Source organism: Aptenodytes patagonicus, chromosome 2 (genome assembly GCF_965638725.1).
Source record: "Aptenodytes patagonicus chromosome 2, bAptPat1.pri.cur, whole genome shotgun sequence".
Lineage (NCBI taxonomy): Eukaryota > Metazoa > Chordata > Aves > Sphenisciformes > Spheniscidae > Aptenodytes > Aptenodytes patagonicus.
In genome coordinates this window covers 137,267,412-137,279,522 of record NC_134950.1, presented here as the reverse complement: position 1 = coordinate 137,279,522, position 12,111 = coordinate 137,267,412, and the positions used below count along the sequence as shown (strand labels likewise).

General features: G+C 40.7%; 1 protein-coding gene across 1 annotated transcript in view; it reads right to left on the bottom strand.

Annotated features, from left to right (window-relative positions):
• MACC1 (MET transcriptional regulator MACC1) overlaps nucleotides 1-11,314 on the bottom strand; it is a 33,544-nt gene extending 22,230 nt beyond the window's left edge. Inside the window, exon 1 of the mRNA XM_076332329.1 lies at nucleotides 11,286-11,314. Within this exon, the coding sequence (XP_076188444.1) occupies nucleotides 11,286-11,288 (3 nt within the window). The 5' untranslated portion in view covers nucleotides 11,289-11,314. The remainder of the gene's footprint in view (nucleotides 1-11,285) is intronic.
• Nucleotides 11,315-12,111: the final 797 nt, after the last annotated feature.

Below are 12,111 nucleotides of genomic sequence, written 5' to 3'. Positions count from 1 at the left end.
AGTACCTCTCATTATATTGCAGACTCTCCCTTTACATAGCAATTACACATGCTCTTGACAAGCAAAAAATCCTCTTATTTCTATCAAATGGGATTCATGTTTAAATGGATAGTTTCTCTGCTAATGAAGGACATTTGAATCTGAATTATACTCTTAAATACTTCTTATTAATAGTATTGTTAACAGAATACTTTTACCGATATAATATGACTGCCAGATTGATTCTAAAATGGTAATGATCCAGCAAAAAAAATTGTCAGAGGAAGATAAACTGCCACGCAATATCAGATCCCACTTAATATCCATCCCTGATCACAGAAGACTACATAATTCAGAGAAAGAACTAAGAAGTCCTACATTTGAAAATGAGGAAGAGCTGTTTCCAGTATTGCTGGTAGTTTTATAACTGAAATAGGAGTGATTCTATCTTTTTTAAAAAAATAAAATACATCAGTCTACAGTATCACTGTGAATCTTCTTCTAAAGGAACGGTCAAGTTCAAGAAGATTTGAGGCAACAAGTTCCCATCAAATTGCATGCCCCTATGTGTCTAAATTTAGTTCTTAAATCTAGTTGCCTTACAGGCTCATTGATTGAACCATCTATTCCTACCAGTTGAGAAGAGGGCAGCTATACTTTTGTTCCTTACTGTTTGGTATGATAAGAAGAAGAACGTGTCCGATCTCATCCACTTTTATGCAGCAGTGACAAAGTCACTTTTCAAAGATTTTTCTCTTCTTTTCTTTTTCAGAAGTGAAAGTAAGAATTGTGTGAGATAGTTGTTCCAGGTCTCCTCTTCCTCCAGTCCCTGTATTCGTTATTCACCTTCATTCTCTCCATTGCATCACAGTGTCCAACTGCCTTTCCAGCAGCAGTTCTCCCTCTGGTGATGCATACCATTAGTCTGGATGCAATACCTCAGTGGAAAGCTGTTTTCCCATCCAGGAAAACCACACTATTATATTGTGATGGATAGTATTACCCACTGGAATTTTAAGGGTGTGTATTCCCTTGTCCTGCCTCCATGGAGGGCTCAGAGGCAGAAACCATTCCTGAGGTTCTCACCAGTCAGTTGGCTGACCTCCAAAATCAATCAATGAACTGCTCATACAACAAATCAAAGAAGCCTCCCATGTTAGCCCAGGCATTCCTATGCTGACTTTAATCTCCCATTGTCTCTATTCACCCCCAAAAGCAACAGTGCAGCTCCAGCTTGCTCTTCCTAACAGCCCTACTCCTCAGGCTGCTACAGGCACCCTACCTCCCCACTGGTTCCAGCTCTTCTCTCTGAGCCAACATCACTGAATTTTGAGTGTAAAATCTGATGAAGCAGCTGAGAGAGCTGAAATTGCTCAGGAGTAGCATGAGCAGGCACTATACACAGTTGGGTGCCTACTCGTTCAAGAAATCTTCCCCACTCAGCTCTATAACATCTTTCCATGCCATTTCTTTGCATTTAATTTGGCAGTGGTAAGAAGAGAAAGAAGGTATAAAGCTGTTGCTTCCTTCTTTCTTATTTGCTTCCCTAACACCACACAGGTGCACTGGCTACAACACTGTGTTAGAGATGTGGGGGGAATTAACATAGGACAGAAAATGAGGGGGGCAGTGGCTCAAGTTCTATAATAAGGAAGACTCTCCACTCAAGTCACATGCCAAAGGAGAAAAAAAACAAAACTAATCCCTAAATTATCATAAATTTCATCCTTTTATACACAAAAATTAGCAGTTTAGTTGAAGAAAAATTTTCATCTGCCCCAACAAATCTGGCTGATACGCTCAAATAAAAATAATGGTTGGAGTGATGCAGTTACAAATTGCTCAGAAAGTTGGACTAAAACCAAACTTATCAAATTCCCAAACAGTGCCTCTCAGATAACCCTGCAGAAAATCTTCAGGAAAATGATTCAGAAATGCTGTGGATTATACTCTATCAGTTCCAAATGTGTGCCCAGTCTTTTATTTCATTTATTCTGTTTCAGCAAGCTTTACTATTTTTCACCACAGCTGAAGTTATTGCCTTTCTAGCAGAAGTGGGGGGCTGCAGATCAGTAACTTTTAGATATAATCACAGCATTTCAATATGTTATCTCCAGCTTCCCCCCGGTCTGTCCCTGTCTCCCCCCCAAAAAAAAAGAAAAAGCAAGCCCCCACAACTCCAGTCAGTCCTGCACTCCTTCAAGAATTTTTACATGCAGTATATTCATTTTCACTGATATTGCAGTCTCTGCAAGACCTGGCAACTGTCCAGCCTCGTGAAGATCCTGGTGTCAATCCTTCGCTTTGCCTCAACCTTCACAGACACTGAGCATGCTCACCTTCCAATTTCATATAGACTGAGCAAGCTCAGTATTTTATACTATTAAGTCTCTGAAAAAGCTGCAGTTCTTTGACCTCACTGGCTTACCTACACAGAAAAACCCCAGGCATCATTTATCATCCAAAACCACCTCTGCAGCCATATGATGCTCCATTCACAAGAAAGAATAATCACCTGGTACATGAAGTGAAACTGCTATATAGGCTGTTGTCAGACTACAGAAGTTACAGAAAATTGATTTGAGACCACTAGGAAATTTAAACATCATGCAAAAACACATTAATTTCACAACTATTACTCTGAAAGGAAATTTTCATGCACTGCCTAGAGTTGAGGTTTTTCTGACAGCCGGTCTTGCAGGAGGGGAGACTAATGTCTCCCTGCTGGAGGAAACTACCAACAGTGTCCCATACATTGGCTACAGCAGATTGAAAGGAACAGACAACTGTCTCAAATATCACTAAACAGCCCAGGGTGCAAAGTCCCTACGGGTACCAGCACAGGCAATTTCATTTGGGTTCAATGCCTCTATGAAGCTGGAGTTCCTCTAGCAGGCCAGTTTCAGTCTGATCAGTAACAGCAGAGTAACCTTTGCTTCAGACAGAAAGAAACCAGGTACAGGGTTACAAGTGAAACAAGCTGAAATCCAGACCACACATAACAACTTTTTAGTACTTTGACTTTCCTAGTTAGGAACCTGAAGGCACCTGCCATGTGTTAGCTCAGAGAATTCAGCCTATTCAACAACACCTTCCAAATGCCAACCCTAAAGAAACACTTTTTCTGGTTTCATCTTCATAAGTTTATTGTCCTTGCTCCATTTGTACCAAAACGTGGGAGTAAGCATTCACAGCTTTTCCGAAAGGTCACTGACTTTGATGATCAAAGCATTTCCCTACCCATCTCACCTCCTTGGCAGCAAGTCTCGAGTTTTGCACCTTTAACTAGCTCCTACCTCCCAGGATAATAAGGGTTCAAAATGTGTGTTGTATAACGTGAAATACTGCAGAATCATTTATGCAAAATTCTACCGTTTGGGGTTTTTTCTAAACAAATTTGTTATTTTATGGGTTTTCTATAGAGACCAACATACACAACACATTTACAGTGCAGTTGAAAGGCTGTTTAGATCGAGCAGCTCCTTCCTACCATTACACATGTATCCTTGCAATCACTGTCAGGGGTTCCTTGATTAAAGTATATAACTGTCATAATGTGTAGATATCATTTTAACATTTAACTTATAAACATCAAATCAAACACACAACTTGACGTGTGATGGCAAGTTACTTTGCTTAAGACGTTTTTCCTTGGCTGTAGTGGGACAGGAGACTCCTGTTACATCCCTCTGCTACACACATGTGCAATCCTGGCTGTGCAATTTACTGGATGAGATTTTCAGTCTCCCTTTTATGGCAATTATTCTTCTACGTTTCAGGTCATTGATGATGACCTGATATTTGCAGAACATAGGATTCTCCAACAAAGAGCTGTCTAATACAAAAAGGGAAAGAAAAGCATGAGATATGAAAATCTAAACTCAAATTAAATATGTTCTGCTTCCAAAGCTTCATCTAAATTTTAATTTGGCAAGTATTCTTGGAGGTGCATGGTCCAAATGTTGTCCAGCATGAAGTTAGTTTAAGTCAGCTCCTGACAGATCACAGTCCAGGCTTGTATTTGTATAGGTTGCTTCGTCTGTAATAAACAGAAATGTGTACAACTTTGCTCAAAACTTGAATCATCATGATCTAAAAAACTTCTATAATGTAGTGTTTTTCTGTTAGCTAGTGTATAGTTATGTCACATCCACCAGAAGTGAGAAGTATCAGTCAGCAGATCATCAGTAAGAACATGTAAAGATATTTGTCTAATTTGGTGCAAGTTCTAACCTTCAGAATTTCAGGAGATTCGACTCAACTTCACACCAAGCAGAAATTACTGTATGCCCAGACAGTCTTGACAAATGTAGCTAAACAGTTTGTTCTGTTGTGAAATTTAGTTCAGATAATTTTATTTTACAGTGCAAATTCATCTCACATTGCTGATTTTACTAAGATTTTACAATGGTAAGTCAATGTCTGTCATCATCATTCAGTATGCTGAATCACTAGTATCCACACAAGTAATTTTGTTTTAAAGTTCTTTAGAGATTAGCATTAAAAAAACCTAAGACTTAACACATAATCCATAGGTGAACTTTTTGCCTGGAGGGAGAGTGAGCTTTCGGTCCACTTTCTCCATATTAGGAGAGAAGTGATTTGCCACCTAAGAAATGTGTAGGTTTTTAAGCCTCTCAGATCTACCTGCCCCAAGAGGAACAGGGCTTGAGACACACAGATTTCGGCACCAGAGGCATAGAAGCTCAAAACCTGGCAGCTCCTATAGTTGCCAGACTGTTTCAGAATCACTAAATTTGATTTATTCACAGATTTCAAAGCCAAAAGAAACAAAGCAATCATCTTTACTCTTCCTATGCAGAATCAAGGCCACAGACTCTTACCTAGCTGTTATTGTGCCAAGTTGAATACTTTTTATTGAACTGAAACTGTTTTAAAAAAAAAATCTGATTTTGAGTCCCAGAGCTGATGTTTATATTCTGTTGGGACCCAAACCAGGGTTTTCTTTTACTTTTTCACTTATATCCTGGTAGAACTAGCTGGAATAGCATCCCTCTGCTAAGCTTTGTACAAATACATAGCAAGCACAGCCTGGGCACAAGGAACAGATTGTTTAATGCACAAGACAAGGAAGGGCAGGGGTGGGGGGAAAATGGAGATAGACAAATTTACAGATGGAAAGACTAAAACACAAAGAGACTGATAGCCACATTCCAGTATCTTCCACCCCTACTGTAAGAACTGCATAAACATGTGCTAACCCCTTAAAAATCCTGCTCCAAACAACTTGTCCCAGACCACTCAGGACATCAGTGACAGAGTACAGGACCTGCGAGTGCCATGGGAAGAAAACTGCCACCAAGATCAGGGCTCTGAAAGTAACTGCATAAATATCACAAGAGCCCTTCTCTGTCCCAAAGTGTTCAGGCCCCGAAAAGGCAATTAACTTGAGAGCAAGGCAGGTATTCATAACACCTCCTGACAGCCTTTGGCATTGCTAGGTTTGGCCTCCCTTTCCAGCTATGAGCAGAAATCACATACCAAAATCAGATATAAGGAAACTGTAGCTATGTATAATAGGTAGCAGAAAATTACTGACATATATAGATACCACCCCACACACACTGTTTTGTCTCTCCCATGTTTTCATTTATCTGGTAAAACAACTGACCAGTAGCCAAACTTAGAAGTCTGAGATCAATTATTACCTTTTTTAAAGTAAATAAATAAATCAATAAATAAATTACAGTGATGGTGAATGCAACTTCCATTAAGTTCAGCCTTCAGACAAATTGTCCTTCTGTTTCTGCTACCGTATACTACATGAGATGAGGAAAACTCTAGGGAAATTCTTACTTCTCTGGGGAGCACATCACTAGTGCATACAGTACCTCCTGCCTGTGTGTTTTGTGACTGGAGTACAATCGTTACCAGTAAAAATACACCAAGGAATTCCAAGGTGTGAAGGGCTCTCTTACATATTTTCTGGATTAGTAGCACTTTTCTGCTCAGCAGCCATATTAGCAGCCACCTGACAGTGCAAGCCAGGCAAGTAACTGTGGGTGGGATCCAGCTGGCAGAGCATAAGTACCTGTGCTCTGGCAAACAAAAAGGTAACTCTGAGAGCTATTAAATGCACCTCTTGCTCTCCATTGATGAGATAAAGAAATTATTTATGTTAGGATGATGCATGCATTAAGCACTTACAGCTAGATTCACACACACCCCTCAGTCCAGATGCTTCTGAGTGCTCCAAAAAAAAGCAGTTATCTCACTGGGGAAGCCATGCTAGCTTCCCACACTCTCCTCAAAACTATACAGAGTTTAGCTTGAAGGCTTTTAAGCTTGGTTCAATTAGTGTAACCCGTGTCCTGTGTACCATCTAGCTGTAGATTGTACACAACTTTGCTTCTTGTCAGCTTGTAGTAGTCTGTTTGTTCTATATATGGAAAGTGAGGCGACAGGTTTGAGTTTAGCTTTCCTCTTCTCACGCCTTGAGACAGATATTATGAACACTTCAATCAGAAGCTGCTTCTGCTGAGAACTCTTAGATGTTTCCTTGGAAAGCTAATGAGGTTTTACAAATGTATTTGTGATGTTATTCATTTCACTTGATGGTTGTACGCAACTTATCGGAGGGAAGTTAACAGTCTCAGTCCAGAGGTGAAGAACTGGTGTCCACACTAAAGAACAGACCACATTTCAAATGGGAAGAAGAAAGAGAAAAAAAAAAATCACTGAGCAGAAGAACAAACTGGCATTATTCATGTTCGTAGCACTATAATTTCACATGGAGCAACAGGTGGCAATTTGTGCTGCAGGAATTAGGGCAGTACTATGAATAAATTGTGAATTCTTGTCTCCCTGCTGCATCATGCCCCTGCTGCCTTTACAGAGATCCTGTTAAATTAAGGCTAGTGGATCAGAGGGACTGAACTCATAAAAAGGTTATCATTACCTCATAGGCTTTTCCTCAGGGCTCAGAGTTGGGATTGCGTGAGAACATGTACGAATAAAAACAAACCACCTAAAAGTCTTGCCAGCTGCCCCTCCCCTCTCCCCAGTTATTTCAGACAAAGTCATTTCCTTTTAATTACACAGCTTAATACATGTAGAAATATAGCTTATTCTCCATGTAAATACTTATCCAAAGTTCGGTCCCAATTAGATCATAGGACCAAAATTAGGCTGTAGGATCTGCCACTGATGGGTCACAAGCTTCGAGGCTACTGGTGAAACTTTTGGTTTTTTACAGACGTAAGCTCAGGTGGGAACTCGAACAACTCCTCGTCAAGTTGTTGCACGAATGTTTTGCGATACAGCCTATTGGAGCCAGTGGGAAAGAAGCTGTTTGCTTTGGCATGATTGCAAGATGACTGGCACAACGGACAAGCAATGCTGTTGGCAGTTCGTATTAGTAAGACACAACCTGAATTAATACCATTATATCTAACTAGAGGTCAGTGCAGATTAAAGTATGAGCCAATACATTTTGAATCAATTTAAATACTTGTAAACTCCCATTTAATGCAGGGAAGTATTATATGCCTTCATGGAGAGAGAGAGGGAGATTAAAGAATGAATTCAGAGCAAGCTTGGGATAGAACTGAGGCCAAATCTCCCAAGTTTTTAAAGTATTAGACAAGAGACAAGATCATCTGGCGTTGCGCTTGAGGCTAAGCCTGCTCCTGGGGATGCCATCTGGCTGGGTGGCTGTCTGGCTGGCTGCTCCAGAAAGCAGCAGTCCTACATCTCCTTTGCATCAACACTGGTGCTTATCTGGTCTCACAGGGAGCTGGCCCAGGCACCAATGAGTCAGTGTTCACCTGTGCTGGACTGTGGGAAGTAATGGCAAGGTATGAGAAATGGGACTGCCCCATTCAGCAGCAGGTACCCATTACAGCAGCTTAAATGTAGTGCAAGAACTTACCCAAAGTAAAATAGCAGCTCCCTATCTCACAGGTATGTTGTAAAGAGGAACACAAAGGTTATTAAGTACTCTGAGTCTCCAGCAAAGGCAGACTTCCTCTAATAATTCAAAAAGATCCTTTCCCCCTTGAGAAAGCTGAAGAAAAGGGCAGAGATTCAACTGTTTATATTGTGGATTCAAATAGCTGTCATCCAGACTCTTGTAAATACATATCCCAAGCAGAAGACCTAGAAGAATCTCTTCTGGGCTGCCGGAATACTCACTGGGTTTCCAGAGCATTTCAGCCTGCAGAGTCACCCACACAGCAAGGGGAAGGCAGCATTTGGGGGTACATAACACAGCTTTCAACTAAATAATCAGCCAGCTTCTTCCTGAGCAGGCTGGCTTACGAGGTGAAGTTCAGCTATGCAAGGAAAGGACTCCTACTGTTACAGAAATTAAGCAGTATATGCCTCCTATAAAATTCCTTTAAAAGGATGTCTGAATACATCCAAACCTAAAAGCTTTTCCTCTCCACCATGAGGACACCAAACCAGAGCCCAAAATGTCACTTGCTGCAAGCTATAAAACTTTGTTTCAGTTTTCTGAAGTTTTCAGTCATTCAAAGCCCTGATTCAACTTCATCACCGCTCCTTGGTAGGGAAGTGCTCCAGCGCCTCAGCTTATTGAAGTATACAATAGGTGCTTTGAGTAAATTCTGGAGGGTGGGAAGGGAAGGTCAGCGGAAAGTCATATGACAGTGTTTGCTCACAAACCGAAATTACTGAGGTTACTAACACTAGGGCAGACTATGAAGAACTACTGGAAAGCTTAATGAATTGAACAGCGTAAGATTGATTGCTGTAGCTAGGAACATGAAGAGGCGTTTTCAGAGGAGCGATTTAAAATTACTCATACAGGTTGATTTCTAAACTAGTTGTAGTTTCTTAGAAAAAGTTTAAGCATGATCCTCAGCAATTTAACAAAGACAGTTGCTCAATGTGCAGAAATGCAAATAAGATACTGGTCTATACTGAAAAGCAGATGAAAATATGATAAAATATTGCAGAGCCAATACATATATTTTTTTTTCCATGAGTATATGACCTCACCTTTACCCTGAAGTTCAGTTTCTGAAAAAAAAGCTATCTACTTCTGAAAATACAGAGTTGAAGGAGATGAACTGAAAAGAATTCAAGAAAGAGGGTAAGAGATGAGAGGAGAAGGCTTCCATAGAAGAAGTAGTTAAAAAGATAGAAGGTCAAATTAGACTAATCTTTTTGTGGTAGCAGCAGAGTAGGGGAACGTCAGGAAAGGGATGCTGTTGAAATAGCTCCTTTTCTCCTCTCCAATCATGTTCCATTTCCCATTGTGGAATCTGTGAGGTAACAGGATCCTATGTAGTATTTTGTAGCAGAAGGGATGGAAGAGCCTATAGTTCCAGACAGAGGAAAGGCTTTCCAGACAGACAAAGGCTTATTCTTTTACAATTTTTTTTGCAAGTATGCACCACAGTTTGTGGTGCAGAAATTTGCCGTACTGTAGCTGCCACTACTGTAGAGCTCAGCTCTTCAGCTCTAAAGGACATCCTTTAGAGACCATCAGATTAGGTTGACTAAATAGCTGTTCTGACCAAAAAACCAGTCTTTTGGTTTTTACAGCAACATGATTTGTATTTCTGCATTGTATGTGCTTTTGCTGTTTCTTCCACCTATTTTATATTCATATTTCAAAGGTGGACTTCCCTGCAGGGACTTATGCCGAAGTTTACAGTAGCATGAGTTTATCTGTTGTGGAAAATAGAGAGGAAAGTCATCCAACTTCAGAGGTAGTGAATTTCAAAGTTTTCTCTTCTCTTGGATAACCTTCATAGAAATCTCTCAGAGACAGTCCACCAAACACAAATATTCCTGGGTCACAGGCTGAAAATCACTGTGATAAAGAGTTAAAAGGAAGTTGAATAACAAAGAAGAGTGCAATTGAACCCAATTAGCCATTCTCATTATAAGGGGAGAAAGGGGGGGAAGAGAGACAGCACAACATTTTAAACCAAACATTTAAATGCTCAATAAGCCTTCTATTGCAACATGTAATTAGTCTGTTGAACACATTCCCACAGGATATTGTTGTACTATATAGTTTAGTGAATACGACTGTAGGTATTCCTCGTTTTTAATGTACCCAAGGCAAACACCATTTTATGGCTTCTAGCATGACAATAACCAGCTTGTACTTGTGTTGTAAATCTCACTGTGTATCTCCCACCCAACACAGACACTGCACAACTGGTTTCAGTGTGCAAGTTCTGCGTTGGAGCATTTCACGTTAACCGCTGTCAAATACATGGTTTTGGGCTAGGGAAAGTGTTGCCAGTGTGACAATTTGCACCTCCCCAAGACCTACTCAGTACGATGACCCCCTCCCTCCTCCCTCCCTCTCTCACTTACTTGGGAGGCTGCTTATTGCCATTTTGTAGTAAAACCAGTCAAAAATTATTCTCAAGCTGTTCAGATTTTGAACCTGTCTCCTTGAAAAAAGAAATCTATTATCAATGAAGAGGTGTTATTAGCTGAGTGGTAATAACAGGTGGGAAGAGAACAAGAACTATTTTTTTCTTGTCTTTCATTTAAATGTTTCTATTTTTAAACAGACTGGCCAGCTCTGCTTGTCATTTTTTAGCCATAAAGGGAGTTGGTTCAAGGTCTGTCAGCATGATAAGTCTTGCCTCCATGGAGGTCTTGCCTCCATTTAGCCTGGAGGTATTACCTTTGAAGTATTTTTTTAATAGAGAATGAATATTTTAAAGTTCAGGAGTATATGTGCTCTTTAAATTTTATTTTTTTGATTTCTAATAGCTGCCTTGTTCGCAGGGAGGATTGTTATGCAGTGTTCAACACCCTATTGCACGATCGTGATCCCCAACTCACAAAGGCAGGGGCCAATCCAACTGCTGCATATGGGAAGAGAAGTATTTCAATTCATATAGTGCTTCAATAAAAACGAACGAAGGAGCGAACCAATCAACCAACCGACCAAAAAAACCTGAAACCTCACACATGCACACACACACACAACTACAGTGGCTTATTTCAAAACAGAAAAAAGACAGAGAAGGCCAGCTTAATATTGATTGATTTAAAATTGTAAGAGATTCACCATTATTTACGCTCTCAGGAAAGGCAATCACCAGCACTTAGCAAGCGCCGTGCCTTTCTCCACACATCCCAAACCACCCTAGGGTACAATATCGTGCAATTCAAAATGCACGCGGGTTCTGCACCTTCTCCAGAGGCACCTGGCACTAACTAAGGCCAAAAAGAGGGTACCGGACTGCAGCATTAGTACTAGATAAAAAACTACTCTGATATTTCAGCCCTTCCAAAGTATTTTAAACAAAAACAGCAAAAGATACTTGAAAGAAGAAAAGCAAACTCACCATTCTGGAAACTAAGAGCTTTCTCCTAGATCCAAATTATGTTGTTGCTCAAGACATCAGCACTGTTGAAGGAGCACTTATTCTTGCTCCGGCTTTGAAAAAATCTGGCGTGCTCAGGGTTCGGGTAGGTGCTGGGAGCACACCTGGCAAGCCTCCCTCTTAGGGGTGCTGAGCAATGCCTGCTGGAATGTGCAGTCTAGCAGGTACCTGGCACCACTTGTTCAAACAGACAGGAGGGAGTGATGGAACTACATTACCCATAATTGCCTTCAGCGGGTTTATGATTACACCTGAAACCAGGAGAGGTGGTGTGGGAGTTTCGCCTTAGGGAGGAGAGATAGGCACGAACAGGAAAGAAGAAGGAAGCATGTGCTTCTTTTGTGCCGCTGGAAGACAGTTAGGGTTTTCTACTTTCACACACCATGTTGCAGATATATTGAACTTGCTGGGCGGGGGACAAAGGATGGCCTTCTGATAAAGGTCAAGGTTAGAAATAATTAGATTTACAGGCAATGAATACAGTGACCAAAATCCTGTGAACCTGTATGACCGGTTTGGGCATCTCTGTGCATGTGAGAGAATCAGACAACTGCGTATGAGGAAGCAGGTGAGGGAGGGTTTGCAACAGCCTGAGAAGACATCTACAGAGGAGGGAAAACAGAGACATTCGGGAGGGTGGGGGGGAAAGAGTTCCTTTTTGGCTCCATGAGCTTGAGGAAATAGCAAGTTTTCCCAGACGTGTGTTTTTCTCAGTGATTTCAGCATTTTGTAGTATAAAGTTGATAAAGATTAGAGGGACAAAGATTATAGCCACAGAAAGATAAGA